The sequence below is a fragment of the Macrobrachium nipponense genome, chromosome 2, assembly GCF_015104395.2.
Source record: "Macrobrachium nipponense isolate FS-2020 chromosome 2, ASM1510439v2, whole genome shotgun sequence".
Classification (NCBI taxonomy): domain Eukaryota; kingdom Metazoa; phylum Arthropoda; class Malacostraca; order Decapoda; family Palaemonidae; genus Macrobrachium; species Macrobrachium nipponense.
The window spans coordinates 125,469,058-125,485,853 of NC_087201.1; the positions used below are offsets into that span (position 1 = coordinate 125,469,058).

Below are 16,796 nucleotides of genomic sequence, written 5' to 3' on the forward strand. Positions count from 1 at the left end.
GGAAAGCAATTGGCTTTGATGAAATAAATTCTAACTCATTTTTTCAAAGTAACAATAGATCCCATATTTTTAATGTTTTCGCCCTTTACATTGCAACTCCATGTTAAATATCTAAGTAAGGAGAAATCAATCGGCTTTGAACTGAAGCTTGTTTTATAACCCTGATGTAAACAAGCCAATTTGAGAAATAATATACCTAGGGCAGAGAGGTTACAATAGTCGAAGCCTGTCACATTTTTTGTTACCCCTGCTTAGGATGGATGTAATTGCCAGTAGGATGAACAGTAAAAGAAAACTTCTCATTGCAATATTATTATTAATGTTTTACTTTGTTAATGTAATTAATTTGACTGTTATATTCTTCTCATCGCACATTTAGTGATGCACGTATGCTTGAGCTATTGAAAATTTTATTTTCTCTCTCTCTCTCTCTCTCTCTCTCTCTCTCTCTCTCTCTCTCTCTCACACACACACAGTTGTAGGAGTTAGTTAGATGTAGGATACATCTGAAAGAGTGACAACATTTGGTTGATGATTATTATTGAATTTGTGGCGTAATGGTCACGAACTTCTTATCACGATGGTTAATCGACTGTTGTTGGTCATATCCGATGTGGAAGGGTCATTGGATTAGCGGCCGCATGCTAAAAAGATTTACTTGAAACCGGAAGGTTAGTACCTTATGGAGCCCTCCCCTTTCTAAGGAAATTCTAGATACTAGAAATTTATCAATCCTTACTAAAAGAATATTCATCTGCTGCTGCATGTAAACGACACTACTGTTTTTTAACTATTATGCATGATAAATTTGTAAAGTAGCTAAGTCTACGGGCAGAACCTGCTCCGTTTCAGGGAGTCCCTCCTCATCCCCCCCCTCTTCGGAGGCGGGGGGAGGTAGGGTGAAGCCCCATCATAAACCATCTTAGGGGTCCCCCGCTATAACCCTGCCGAGTTTCATGCCCATCGGGCCAGCCGTTTGGCCGTGATTGAATGACAGACGGACAGACAGACATAACGCCCATTATAGTTTACTAAGATATATATATATATATATAATATATATATATATATATATATATATATAAACACATAACACATCACAACAGGTTAAAAAAGTCGGTACTGCACTATAGTATTTATATTGTGATTTCTACCAATATGTAAGTCGAAACCGGTCAGGACCTACGCTAGTGTATCTTAGTTTGTCACCAGCAGTGGTTTGTGATGTATGTGTTTTATATATATATATATATATATATATATATATATATATATACATATATATATACTATATATATTTATTATAATTTGCTCCGGCTTACAGATATGTGTGTTTTTCGAGCTGTTCGTCTATTTGCGACGAGATTATAATGTAGTGTTGATAGGTCCTATATCTGTATGGGATTGTAATGTGCTTTAAAAGTGACCTGCCAAAACAGGTCCAAAACCTTTTGGCATCCTAATGGAAGCTGCTGTTATGTGGGAAATGTGAGCGGCGAAGTGATTTTCTCCTTCCACTTCTTCGGAGCTCTTGTCCTTCAGCCATTTCGTCGCTGTGTCCAACCGACCGTCTGTCTCCTTCCATTGTCTCTCCAACTCTTCCCTTTTAATCGCAGCGCTTCCCGGTTGAAGGCGGGAGAAAGAGAACAATGGCCAGCCATTTCATCTTACCTCTTCTCTGGTTGGGGGTTTGTTTATTTGTGTCTGACTGTATATATATATATATATATATATATATATATATATATATATATATCTATATATATATATATATATATATATATATATATGTGTGTGTGTGTGTGTGTGTGTGTGTATGTATGTATGTAAAATGTACAGTGGATGCTTTACTATACTGATTAGTCAAGATAGGTGTATGCCATTATTCACAAGATGTTAATAGAAGATAAATGAAGACAGATATAGTACATTCGTGTGTTTTTTACAGAAAGCTGAATGGCCCGAGTAACATTTTTTAATTTTTCCTTCTGTCCTAATTTTGATTTCACCTGGATGTAATTTATGGAGGCAGAATTCAAGATATGAAATAAAGTGGTAATTGTAATTAATGCGGAATTCATTTCCAATCTCTCACATCTGAATGCACATGTGTACATGGATTTAAACTTTATGCGACTATTTTTGCAAATTTTGAATCCACTATGATTCGATTAGATTATTTCTCCCCACAGTCATGGGTTACATGTAATCATTACACTGCCGTTCGGGGTGCATGTATTATCTGCAGCATAAGAAATGTCTATAATTCACGCTGATTGAAATCATTGCACAGAAATTTCAGAGAGAATTCCATTCCATATAAAAATCCACGCGCTTGCGCATCGGATGGGCATTCGTTGTTGTCGTAATTCAATACTTGTTTTGTTGGGCGTTGAATCCCATTTATCTTATAGATATATTCTGGCTGTGATCACGTTCAGCTTCAGTCTGTTGATAAATCGTATCTTGCTGCTGTGAATACGAATCGCAAGTATGTGGCAGTGTACACACTCGATGTTTTTAGAGTTGGTTGCCTATATAATTTTGTTAATAGTTTCGGTAATGGGATGCTTTCTTGTCGATTAAACGAGTATATTCTTCTGAATGGGCGTTGGCGGCGTTGATGTGATTGCACATTTTATTGTTGACATTATTATTATTTGCTTTTACAATTTTATTTCTATTGTCGTCGCTGTTTCTAAGACAATCAGTCGTTATAGTGTAATCTTTTCTGTAAATGATGTTGCCTATACGCTTAGGCTGTTAGTCTGATCCCCACGATGGATGGGACGACATAGTTTGAGCCCATTTCCATTATGTTTATCTACACGTGCTCTGGGTTTACAGGTGTTCACGAGTAACGTACTACACCTGCGTACATTTGAAGCAGGATGTTATAAAAATAGCTAGTCATATTGTGGCATGGCGTTTATGATGCTATATTGAAAACGAGTAGAAATTTATGTTTTGTATGTTTATTGCAAAACTTTTATATACGTATATATATTGTTATATATATAATGTGTGTGTCTGTGTGTACACACGTATACTTACTATATATATAATATATATATATATAAGTATATATATATATATATATATATATCTATATAATACAACGTAGCAGAGGGTGTTAACCTTCCAGTAATGTGTGAGTAAATGTGCTTTGCTTATTTATTCTACAATTTGCGAACCTTTCATAGGTGAGGGTTAGCGTTAATAATATTCGATGTACATTGAGAAGTTAAGTGGGGACGGACTGCTATTCAAACGGCGATGACCAGTCCATTACTGAGAAATGCATGAATCAGTAGAATGCCGAGAATATTAACGTAGCTGGGGACAGTAGGCATTAGAGACTGATATCTCTGCGGTCCTGAGTCATACATAGCTTACTCCATGAACACAGCAATTTGTTGCCCTCCTTCTGAAGTGGTCTAATCTTTATTGATTAGAGTAAACAACGAGAGGAGAAGACAAGATTGATGGTAACTGGGAAGATACAGCAGTTCGCCATTGATTAATTGAGTAACATTACCATAACTTCTTCGTGTAGGTGCCAACTCACGGGGAAGATAATTTTATTTTATAAAGTATGTTGAGAGAAGTGTTCATTTTTAGTTGAAGATGCTTAGATTCAGTGGAGCGCCATATGTCTCAATTAGTTTTCGAATTGAATTTAGTTTTTCTTACAAACTATTCATTCTAACGGTGAAATTGAATTATCAGAGCTGTAGCAGAATCCTCTCAAGTGTCCGTGTTTTAATCAATGTGGTTCCACTTTTATGATAAATGAATTGCAGAATTGTAACAGTGTTGTTGTTGAAGTATAATGACTTTACAGGATATAACGCTTTGGAGAGAGAGGTTGGTCATAGGGATTAGCAGTAACGGGGGTGACTTATGTTTTACTTAAAAATCGGAGTAATGAAGATAAAACAAAAATCGCTTAATGGGAAAAATATTCATGTTGCGAACAGACTCGGTTCTTTATGGGAGCAACTTACTACGTTGGAGAGAGGGAAAGAGGAATGAATAAGATTGTTACACGAGTTTACCCATTGAGGCCCATATTTCTCAAATATTCTTTTAACTTGAATAATCTTTGGAAACTGTGATGCTTGAGTTTCTTTTTATCGTTCGTTCATAACCCGCAACACGTCAGGCTATTATTGTGTGCTGAGCGTGACGTATTTCACATCACCCTTGTCCTTATTTTTATTCCCGTTAATGAGGGAGGTTTTGATTGTGAAAGGAAAATCACGTTCGTTTAGTCGTAGATTCGCAATGAATGTAAATATTGTGGATATGCTGCCAATTATCTTATCATCAGGGGTAAAGTACATGGAATAGCATATGTATACAAAATAACTAGAACAGAAGGCTCGACGTGGAGAAATATGACATTTATTTTTTTTTCAGACCTTCAGGTTTACCATAAGTGAAAGCGAAGGAAAATAGTGTGGGGCTTGTGAGGTATGGTCCAGGAATTTTTTAATATTAATCTCTTTAGAGCTTGGTCGCATCGTAAGGTTTGATATTCTTTTCCTAAAATGTTCTATCGTGTTGTTTTCATAGTTCTTGTTTTTATTCCTGGAACATTTTGGGTTGCTAATCACGAATAGGATTGCAATCTTGAGAGTCTGAGTGCCAAAGTGATATATGCTAAAATCTTCCAACGAATTTTAAGGATTTCCCCCCACATCCACCTCTCTCTCTCTCTCTCTCTCTCTCTCTCTCTCTCTCTCTCTCTCTCTAAGTTTCATTCATAAGTTATTCATGCACCTTTGACACGTTCATTCCGACTTTTACGAACTCTTGTGTTGGAATATAATTAATGAAATTGTTTTCAATATTACGTGTTTGGTAGCTTGCCAGATCCCCCCTCCCAATCACTATTAGACATTACACAGACGGCGTTAACAGTAATTTCAAATGCTGCTGCAGATTTCGTGATACAAAAATGCTTTTGACAGCTGAGCATCCCTTGGCCTTTTCCTTGAGATTTCGTGGCGCATATGATTTCATTAATGTTATCGAGCCAGTTTGTATGCAAAGTGACTCTTCTTTCTTATCACACCTGTTTGGTTCTTCGTTCTATATAACTTGTATGTAAGATTAAATATTAGTTTTATATTTTTATGTAATTTTTGGGGTATTGAGGTTGATGAGACAGATCTCTTCACAAGAAAAGTTGTTTGCCTTTAGTTCTGAAGTTTATCCATTTGCATCAAATTCCCCTCTTCCTTTTAGTTGTAGTCGTAGTTGTGTGCTTTAATGAAGCCTGTCTTCCTATCTGCCTGTGAAGATGAGAAAGACCTTTGTTATCTTAGCTTGTTATTAGAAGTTTATGCGGCAGATCAGTGTTCAGGCTCAGAGGTCCGCGCGATAGGCTTTAAGTTAAAGATGTTGTCGCGTTTTATCGCGATTTGTTTCTGCTTCTGAATTTGGAAGCATATGACAAAAAAAGTCAGGATTCGCGTATCTGGGGATCTGTATTGCTGCGAGGTTAAGGAAATCGGGATTTCGCAATCTGGCAGCCTGCTCACGCGAGATACCTCAACCATTGCAAGTGATATCATTTTTCGTTCTTTTCGTAGGTTAAATGACAAGTACAAAGTGCTTTGTACTTTTCATACAGTTAAATGACAAGTACAAAGTGCTTTGTACTTTTCATAAAGTGAGGAAAGTTAAATAAGATTTATTCCTTTAATCAAAATCCATAAACCATAGACATTAATGTAGGTATATCTGCATTGTTAACCATATCACGAATGATAATTACTTTTTAATTTCATTTTAACACAAGCTAAGATTAAGTGCTTTTTTGGCATAAATAAATGAAAGAGTGTGAAGAAAAGTCTAAATTGGTCTTGTAATTTTAACGTAAACTATTAAATAGTGTATGTAAAATACACTGCTGAAATGCCTGGTTCTGCACTACCAACATAACGGTGCTTTTCTTGTTACTCGCGTGGTGCCAGTGTGAGCTTTCAAAGAAAACCCCAAGAGTTGCCAAAAGAATGTTACATTTTCACGCGCCCATTTGGTGACAACGGCTGGAATTTGAAGTGTAAGTATAATTTTTTTTCCTTTATGGTATCTGGATCTTATATTACAACGAGAGAAAGATTCTCTATCTTTCCCTCTCTCTGTCTCGTATTGAATCTGATGAGGCGACCTTAAATTCCTTAGCAGATATGATGCGGCATGTCTTCGCGTCGTAACCACCGGGCATTTCTGCTTCATTTTTTCAGGTTATACTTTTATCATTTTTTGTAAGCCTGTCATCAATCTTCCTAAAAATGGGGCGAAGGGATTTAGATACGATGAGCAATTAAGAAGCGATAAGTCTCTTGATGTGGCGTTATTTTGCGTCCATATACTGCATTTTTATGTTACTAACCTTGACCGAAGATCTTGACGTGTTTCATAATGCGTCACCCACAATGCATGCGGACCCACATAAGACTGATGAAATGTCATTTCGTAACACCTGTGGTTTGGTGCTACGGATTTATTTCAAGTAATGGACAAAATAAACAAAAGGTCACAAGAAGTGGAACTCCTGACCTCACTTTGAATCATGTAATTTGCATTCTTCCTCCATAACCCTGCAGTATCCTCATCAAAACGTAAGCATTTTATACGTGTTAGCGCACTCTTGTGTGCATTTGTGCATGTGAAGAAGAGAGAAGGGATTGGGGAGTAGTTGTCAAGTCTTTCCATGATTCTAATGAAAATCTCATTTAAAGCCATTTGTGGTGTTTATTTGAAATTTCATATATGTCCGGATAACCGCTGTACATAGATTTTCTGTCTTACAAAGAAATAAAGTATCGATATACAATCCTTTTTATGTTAGTCGGGCGAATAAACATGCTGCCTTGAAACCTGTCCACTGTCTGCTGACCTAAGCAGTGAATTAGGTGTTCGGTAGGCAGGCGACTTTTAGGTCACAAGAAGGATAAATTGGGCCTAGGGCCAGGATCCTCATCTCGAAAGATTTCCTATGAATTTGAACGGTGACATATTCTGGGGCCATTCCATCGCGAGGGAAAAAGCACGTGAGAAAAAAAAATTGTAATTTTTGTAATGACTAGTAAAACACAGTAAACCCGAATATTTCAGCCAGTGGTATAGACTGTAGGACACGTTTGGTGAGGCTGCATATGTAAATGCATATGTAAATGTACACTTGATGCTGCTTTTAGTCGACAGATGTTTTTCGGGTCACGAAAATTCGAGATTCAGTTCTTGGTGTTTGTAACTTGAGCGGACTATATTAAGGATAATTGTGATGCAAAAATTTTGCTTGGTGAGTCTTTTTCGGATTTGTTTGTATTCAACGATACATTTGTAAAAATAATTATATATCTGAAAACAGAAATCTTCCAATTTTGTCTCTCAGGGCACGTGACATAAAGAATTCTGTTGTTGTTCACTTGCATGCACGAGGGAGGGGAAGGTTGTCAAGCCCGCTTCATATTGGTCTCATCCTCTCTCTGTCTCCCTCTCTCTCGTTTTCTTCCGGTTTGCCCCCATCCTGCACTGCTCGTTCTCTCTTATTCGCTGCGTCCCATGACGTTGTTAAATACCACCTTTTCTGTATTAATCATTTTTTCACCGGTATGCAAGAAAATGTTAATGTCCAAAAACACTCGTCCACCTAGGCATAGGATTTAAATTCCATCAGGTACTTTGTGGAGATAATGATCTCGAAAGTAAGATTCCTAAAATACATCCTGAGTTTCTATGGCTGTTTTTATCTTAAGTTAAGGGAACACGTTTTATGATAATGTACTTAAGGGAAAGAGTGACATTTGCTATATTCATCATGATGGGTATACAGCTCAACCTGTATAAAATTTGTTTACAGATATACAGGTTGAAACTCCCTCTCTTTCTTACTGTAAATAGACACCCGCGCGCATATGCACACGACTGCAGCATAGACGCTTTACGCGCCCAAACACACAAAACAGGTAAGCACGTGTAATATAATACACACACACACACACACACACACACATATATATATATATATATATATATATATATATATATATATATATATATATATATATATATATATATATATTAGTGTGTATGTGTGTGCGTGCATGTACTGAAATTCAACCACGTACTTATGTTTAGATTTTTATCTTTAATTTACGTGTACGAATGAGCGCTTAAAGTGTTCTCTTCAATATACGGTGAACTTTAATAATAGTGGTAATGGGGGAGAACCTTTAGAGAGGGAACGAGAATTACGTCGATGGGTCTTCTTTCAAACGAGTCCTATTTTTCCTAACATTTGTAAAGAAATATAATGAAAGGGTCAGCGCTCCCCATCCGCCCTTATGTTTTCTTGGAATTAGTTCACTGAATGCGCCACATACACGCGTTTATAAAGGAATATTTCTTTCTTTATCCCTCCTCCTTGGAGCGCAGTCTTTTTTTTTTTCTTTCTTTTTTTCTTTTTTTTATGCGAAGGGCTTGTGAGCGACATTCACGTCCGCCTAGTGTCTAAATTTGTCCGGGCGATCTAGAAGACGACGATGCTCGAATGCCTTGATATACGGAAGAAAGGATGTCAGCTGGGATCGCTAATCTTGAGCACGTTGGTATTCTATAAATCTCTCTCACACTCCCTGGCAGAATGAGCTTACCCATGATTGGACCTTCGGCCAGTTATATAACATATAGTAACAGAACGTGATCCCGAATGAACTTTAAAACTGACGCTAGTAGTCATGTAATCCTAAGAATGTGAAATATTTTCTCAATAATGAAAGCGTCTGGGAGGTGCTTTTGTAGTGAAGATGTTTCTGTTGGTGATGGTAACGAGGATGTGTATGAAAGGAATGCACTAACGGTGCAGTTGCACTGTAAGTGCATCTTGGCTATTCATATCGAAACTCAAAAGCGGAAGTAAACAGTTTTGAGAAAAGGTTTGTGTGTGTGTGTGTGTGAGAGAGAGAGAGAGAGAGAGAGAGAGAGAGAGAGAGAGAGAGAGGTGCTTGAGTTGAGAGAGCAGGAGGGCCACGGAAACAGCTTCACCTGAAGTTTGTTTCAGGTCCTGCAGCGATAAATGGAGAAGTGTCATTAACCAAGGTAGCAGCAGCGGCGGAAAGTGAATAAAGTATTTTACCTTTGGGGGAATTGTTTATGATAAAAAAAAATAATAATACAAGAAGATGCGGGGACTTACGGCCAGGAGTGGGAGAGTGCCAGAGAGAGAGAGAGAGAGAGAGAGAGAGAGAGAGAGAGAGAGAGAGGTGGGGGGATAGGGGGTGGGGGAAGGAGAGTAAGACACGCACATACACCTCTCACTCTTGTGTGTGAGGGAAGCCAGTGGCACTCTGGCATTCGATGTAGCGAGCGGTTCGTGTATTAAGTGATTCCACGTAGCTGTGATTCGGTGATGCTGTTGCTCTTGTTACCTAAATAACGTTTGAAGACATAAAGACTGTGTATTTTGTCTTAAAATCCCCTGCACTGTGAATCGCGTGAAGGTGGCAACCCACGTCCATCTTTTTGCTTAGGGTGTACTGTTTTCTGAGAGGTTAAGGGGAAGTGTTTAAAACAAAGTCAAATGAAAAAAGAAAATGTGTTCGTTCCTTTTTTATCGTTTTTGTGTTCTTGAGAGTAAAGGACTCGTGCTGTTACCATTGTCAGTGGGCGTGATGGGTTGAGCAGGGGCGAAGATGGAGATGCACTTCTCCACCCTTTTGCATATGATTGTTGCTCCTTTTCAGCCATCGCAGCAAATTAGCGAGAAGAGCTTGGAAGCTACTCTCAAAATAGCGAGTGTCGTTTGTATGAAAGTATTTTGGTGAGCGCCAAGTGGATGCCAGGACTCTTTTGTCACATTTATTTGTTTGTTGGAGATGTCCCAGTTTCACTGTTGAAGATAGTGGGAGGATAATGCGGGGAAGTATGGGAAGGCAACTTAGATTTACTATATAGAAAGTGACAGTGTTTTCTTCTTCTTTTTTCTGTTTATGTGTAACCGCTGGTACCGTAGAAATAGTGCACACCTGCGTTGACACCTGTGTGACTTGTTAGAGATCCGGTTTAGTGTTCGTGACGTATCAAGTAAAACAACGTCGACTGTTCTGGTTTGGCAAAATTATGATATACCAAGATTTATTTTCAAACTAGGACCGTTAATTGCTTACATTTTAATACGTGAATCTATGAAAATACGAGTATGTTAAAATGTTGTGGATTCTTCGTAAAATCAGGCAAAGGAAATATGGAAGCGGGTAATATGTTATAGTTATTGTCAATGTTAACTATTCTTTGCATGTATCATTCTTTAGTGAGTAGCGAACGTTTTTATGATGAAACGTTTTGGAGTGAGGGTCAAGAGACAAATAAAACTAACATGACCTCCTCCACTGTTCCGGGTACACCAGCTATAGAATTGCATGAAACGGACCCTCAAGAGACAGATCTCGAGTGTCCTGGGACAGTTCCATATTCTAGAGAAACCGAGCAAGCAGCGGGAACAGAAGTCATCGACTTGCTAGAATGCGATGAAGAATGTGCCAACGAGAGCGAATGTACGACGGAGAAGCAAGAATCGCAAATATCGTTTCGCGATCACGATTCTGAATCAACGTCGTATCACGATGCAAGGTCAAGTTTAAGCCTAGTGGCGGATTTAATGTCAAGCCAAGAAGAAGAGATTGAATTAGAAGCAGTGGAAACAGAAGTTGAGAAAGAAGTAGAAGAAAATGTGGAATGTGAGGTAGCTCAGAGTCCAGATTTGCATGCAGATACGGGAGCATTGAAAAATGAACCTGCCTTATTAAGAGTAAGTGATTCCAAGGAGGTTGAAAATAATTCAATTATTGATCAAGAATTGAAATCTCCTTCAGAAGATACCACTTCTAATACTCATAGTTTTTCACATACTATCGCTGGTGAAGATTGCCAGTCCTCGTCCCATGTTAAATGCTCAAATGACATCACCACTGAGGTTAAGAGGAAGAACCGTATTGGTGCCAACCGCAGCCAAGCAAAGCAGATTGATTCAGCTTCGAAATCGGATTCACACGATAAGTGCTCTTCGTCACACCAAAAGATGTTACTTCTTGGGAAGGCAGCAGCACCTGGCCAATACCAGAGTACCACACTAGGACGTCCTGGACGTAAAGCTCGCCGTGTTCCAGGGCCTGTCGCACCTTCTAAGGCGGCCAGGGATAATCGTTCAAAAACCGAACCACCTCCAGAATTGGCCCCTCCTGATTTACTACAAGTATCTTGGGTATGGGAAACGCGATCGCCAACGAGATCATCCTCAGTTCGTCGACGGCCCTCTCGGCGAGTTTCTTGTAGGAGGAGATCTCGCCCTTTCCTGACTCCTCGTAGGGCATCGGTTAGTAGAGGTGGTAACTCTCCAAAGCGGAGGTTTTCTCCGACAAATAACCGCCCCTATGGAGAAGTCAGAGAAAGTTCACCGGATGAGGAGAAACCGAATGAAAAGTTACAGCCTACTGGCCCTTCTCAGGATTCCAGTGTTGGTGTCCCTCCCCCAGATGTTCTTTCCTATGATCAACGGGTCGATTCCCCTTCGAAAAAATTCCTGCCTTGTTGTGATACTCAGAACGTTATTTCCTGCAGTACTCTTCCCCGAAGGGTAGAGGAACCCAAGGAAGAAGTCACTTTGCGTAAAAAGAAGGATTCAAATTATTTTCAAAATGCCTCGAGGGCTCTCAGACAGAAGTGGCGTAATTCGGAGATCGTATTTCCGAAATTTTTTACCGAGTCAATAGAAAATCTTAAAAATGTGGGTGGCAGTGGTAGTGAGCAGAGCAAAACGAAGGACTTAATTGAAAAAGCCAAAGCGCTGCCGCTTCAAGTTCGTAAGTTCTCTCACTTGCTCTTTAACAAGAATGGTAGACATATGGACCACGTGGACATCTACTTAAATAAGTCAGAGGACAATAGACCTGCCTTGTTTCTTGAGCTGAAATCAGGTCTCTCATCTCGTCTTGTCAAAAGACGTAAAAGTGTGCGAAGATCAAACGGCATATCTGTTAAAAGGCAGGGATCCTTCTCACCGGGAAATAGTCTGAAGCGAAACAATTTAATCAATTGGAGTCAGAGATATCAAAATGTGATGGGTGGTCGAGGAAGCGATGAGGAGACATTCGAAAATACCAGTGATTGTAGAGAAGAGTGTGCTCCCTCCATCCACGTCACAGAGGCTGATAACGAAGACGAAGCATTTGTCTCGGAGGAGGATGACGTTTCTACAGAAGGAAGCGTTTTCCTTCATCCACTCCAGCAGCAAAAAGGTGGTGTTCTTGGGAAGCTCTTCCGACGCATGAGAGCTCGCTCTCTCTCCACCAGCCGATCATTTGCATCAGTGAGTTCATCATTTCTTACTATCTTATTATTTAATCTAAAAAATAAAAGGCCTCATACCTTGAATACTACTCCTTATTACGTATGTTCAATGTGAAGGATAGTTAAATAGTGTTTTTTTCTGCTTGGTGTCATTAGTTAAAACATCAGTATTTTTACCAAACCTGTTTTATCATAAAGGTACATGCCGGTATAGCAGTGTTTTCATAAATGTATATATTCCCTATTTATTAATTTTTATTTTTATTAATTTTTTTAATAACCTTCCCCCTTTATCACGTGCAAGTGTACAAATTATCATTATCATATTCTATTCCAGCAAGAGAAAGTGAATTTACAAAGATTTGGGATAAAATCTACACCATACAAACAAACAAACAAACAAAAGAGCTAACATGTATACCTTGGTAACTGTATAATGTATTGTGACGAACTTTATATGCAGTGGTAACCATATCGACTGTCCTAGTATTATCAGTAACGCTGCCAGAAAAACTATTCGACAGTTTCACAGAACTCTGGGCCTGGACAGCTTGATATTTTGGCCCCTCGGCAAAATAAAACTGTTTAAGTTAACAAACAAGTAGCTCACAAGTTCTAGACGCACCAAAAATGAAAGCGGAAATTTTCCATTAAAATCTATCGTGTGAAAGACGGTCAAACTGAATTAGATGATGTACATCACCAGTTACCGCATTACCTGCAGAATATAAAGACTGTAAGTGGTTGCAGATACCAAAGCAAAATAAATCTATTCCAGGAATAGGTAAAACTGAAGATTCAAGTATGTGGCACTAGCATAATCATTTTTAGACATGGAAACCCTACGACCAGCACGACACGGTATATTTTCAAGTCTTGCGGGAAAAAAGCATTTACTTGAAAACAACACAGTGTCATTATATGAAATATCATTAGATACTCATAATTATTAAGCACTTAGTGAGTATAGCTTTCCTAATGGACTCTTGGGTAGTATATTAGAAATGAAGGACTTTTAAGGTCAAAGTAGTTCTGGAATTGTATATTTTTGTCTATTGTGTATTCCTGACGTCTTGTTCAGAGTTTCGCTTAGTTAAAATTATAATTAATTTTAACTTTCACATTTTTATCCCTGTTTGCCTTCGAATGAATTAGACCAGTTTGACTTTAATGCCGTTTTAGAGTTAGCGAAATGAGAAATTGCCGGTATTTTGAGAACTAGTTACACTGAAAATATCTTGTATATTTCTTTTAATTTGACTTGGTTATTAGATCTATACATGATGTTCCAGAGAAGGTACATGATAAATGAGGTAATGATTCGGAGGACCACATTTACCCTTGCTTCAAGATGCGGATGAATAAATCATTGAATTAACTTTCAGTTTAGAAGAAAGTTTGAAAGACTGTCGTAATTTCAATGTTCATCGGTTAACACAGTAAAATGTATCAGATTTTAGATTTTTTTGGCGTTCATAAGGAAAACATCCTTTATTTCGTTTCATGGGAGAAAAAGAAATAGGAATGTTTTAGGTTATGCATCTTTGACATTCATTTGCAGTTTACAAGGTCGGGATCTCTTTTATGTAGCTTTATTTAGAGTGGGTATTTGCATCAGGCCATTTGCGTCAGTCCATCAAAAACAAAGATTTCCCTAGAGTTAATTGTGGTCACATCCATATATCAAGTGTCATTGTTCGTGTAAAGAGAAGGGAATTCCTAGCGACGGTGCGCGACAGGTGTAATTTGCACCTCGGTGCCAAACACACTGAGCTGTGGTCTGTTGACATTTCACATCCCTTAGAGAAAAGCCTGTGCTGCCTCTGCCCAACGCATCCAGATGAGAGACCAATCATAGGTGGAAATACGGTTTACATTGCGTACATACATAAAAATTTTGCAGCTTGATATACGTGAATATAAACAAATATCGGGTGCATATATTAGAGATAAATAAATAATAATATTATAATTTATAATATTATTATATTCTATAATCTATATATATATATATATTATATATATATATATCCATATTATATATATTATATATAATCCACACACACTAATAAATGGCTTAATCGAGCATTATTGCTCAAGATGTGCGAGCTACTTGGTTGCCTTAGCAGAATTGAATGGTAGTTATCGTCACTCTGCTAAAATGTTGACAAAATCAAAGGAGACCAGCAGCTACCACAAACTAACCAGTCCCCTTTTAAGTGGAACCACTTCTTTTAGCCGCAAGATAAAATCAGGACAGGTAAAAAGTTGGGTCACTGTCATGTTGGAAGGTGTGTATAATATATGTCACTTACACAAGCATAAATTTTTTTGTATTCACAAATGTGAAGCCCAGTCATCGTTTAATATCGAATTTGATGTGCCATAAGTGCGTCTCCCCAGTCAGAATTCGAAAGTGAGCTTTTAGTTTAGATGCAATGAAAAACAGTCAACTTTGATCACTCGGCGTAATGTTTGTGAATACTTACATACATACATTTACTTGTATGTATATATATATATATATATATATATATATATATATATAATATATATATATACATATATATATATATATATATATATATATATATATATATATATAGTGTGCGTTGTGAATTCATTTTATGATTTCAAGAGTGAATGGTCTGCATGTAGATAAGGTCTACATGATTCTTGAATTATCTTTCTTGGAAGCAACATACACAGTCCTTAAAATGTTTGGCCCATTAGGCAATCTTCATTCCCGTTGGACTTGAGCACAGAGGGAGAGGCGAGAGAGAGAGAGAAAAGAGGAGAGAGAAGAATGAGATAGAGAGAGAGAGAGAAGAGAGAGACGAAGAGAGATGAGAGAGAGAGAGAGAGAGAGAGAGAGAGAGTTGGCCGAAATCACGAGCATCTTGAGTAATCAGGAGCACTCGAGCCAAGTCTCGTCAAGCGATGGCAAATGCGATTCACCTGTTTGACTTTGCACCAAAGCAATTCTTAGATGCTTTCCTTGACTTTATATTGACAGTTGTCACTGTTGGCTCATTTGACCAGAAGGAAATTTATAGACAGTATTGGTGTTGTTTCCAGTGTTAATGTCACCGTGTTTTGAATGATTCTCTCAGTGCCCAAGGGATCTAATGGTAAGGTAAAAAACATTAGGTTTCATGTGGATCTGATTTATATAAGCCTTTTTCGATTTTCCAAATTGTAATGTTAAGCGTTAAAAGTTCTTTTCAGATTGTTTATTTATTAGTTTTAATAATGATGTATGGCTTTATATACAGCTTACTTTAAAGACATAAACAATATATCTCTTTAGTCATTACCTTATCATATCCAGTAAGCGTGTTTTGACGTACTACCCGAGTCGTTGAATTTTCTCCATTTTGTTCAGTAAGAGAATTTCTAATGCAATGTTGACTGTTCCGCTTGAACTACCGGGGCGTTTCAAGGTAAATAGTTTGAGAGGAAAATTTCATGCTCTCATATAAAGCCTCTATGGAATGTTCAAAGGGCAGGCTCTTCCCCTTCCCCCCTAACCTTTTTGCCATTTTTTCGTCAATTTTTTTTCCAACTATAGATTCTTTCTGTTTGTTCTTACTAGTCCTTAGGGTATAATGTAAACCCTGGCAATCCGTGTTCAATTTACTTTTTCCACCATAATTTAATCGTTACCATGTTGTGTTTATGCTTCAGGTATATAATTCTTTTGATTTCAAGAGATTGGAACTTTGAAATAAGTGGTACGCCGATTAACTCTTTTCCACTTGCACTCGCAGTTGTACACCTGCACAATTATGAATGTATAAAATATACAAGTTCATTTAGTGAGTTAGTGAAAGAAACGCTGCAATTATATTTGAGTTTTGACAGGTATAGTTTTGTTAGTCTCCATAAAAGATCACCCGAGAACAATAATGTTCAACAACCCTCATTTTCAATTAAAGGCCGTCTCTTAAGCCTTCACTGCCCACCCCTTAACGCTCACACCGGACGTGTAAAGTCTGCTGCAAGTATCTAAGTGGTGACGTCTGGTATAATGTTGGTAGCCCAAAGTTCTCTATTTATTTGTGAAAGGTGTACGGACGGCCCCCATTAACGGTCAGCTTCCGCGGTATTGACCAAACTTAATGATACTGGCATTCGGCGGTTGTTAACCACACACCACCAATCGGGAGACCAGCGCTGTAAAAACCGGGTCACAAAATATATATATAATAAATTAATAAACAGAAGATCGAGTAGCTCCGTAAAAGTGGCATAAGAACGTGATATTACTTAGTCGTAATCCGCGATGTTTTTGTTGCACGTTTACCATGTTACATTAGAAATAATATGTACGTACGTTGAAGGTTTTCATTGTGTAATGGTTAGTTTTACAGTTTGTCCAAACAATTTTAATTGCATTTTCCAATAATGTGGATGTAAAATATTAAACGGTT

At 37.9% G+C, this 16,796-nt stretch overlaps 1 protein-coding gene across 6 annotated transcripts in view; it reads left to right on the forward strand.

Annotated features, from left to right (window-relative positions):
• The window catches only part of LOC135220969 (uncharacterized), a 1,037,101-nt gene that overhangs the window by 1,000,629 nt on the left and 19,676 nt on the right, over window positions 1–16,796 (forward strand). The window contains exon 1 of one of the 6 annotated variants that reach the window (XM_064258646.1): window positions 9,350–12,382. The exons of the other annotated variants lie outside the window; for them this stretch is intronic. Coding sequence (XP_064114716.1) covers window positions 10,295–12,382 — 2,088 coding nt within the window. The 5' untranslated portion in view covers window positions 9,350–10,294. Of the gene's footprint in view, window positions 1–9,349; window positions 12,383–16,796 lie in introns of those variants that run through there. 6 annotated transcript variants of the gene reach the window in all.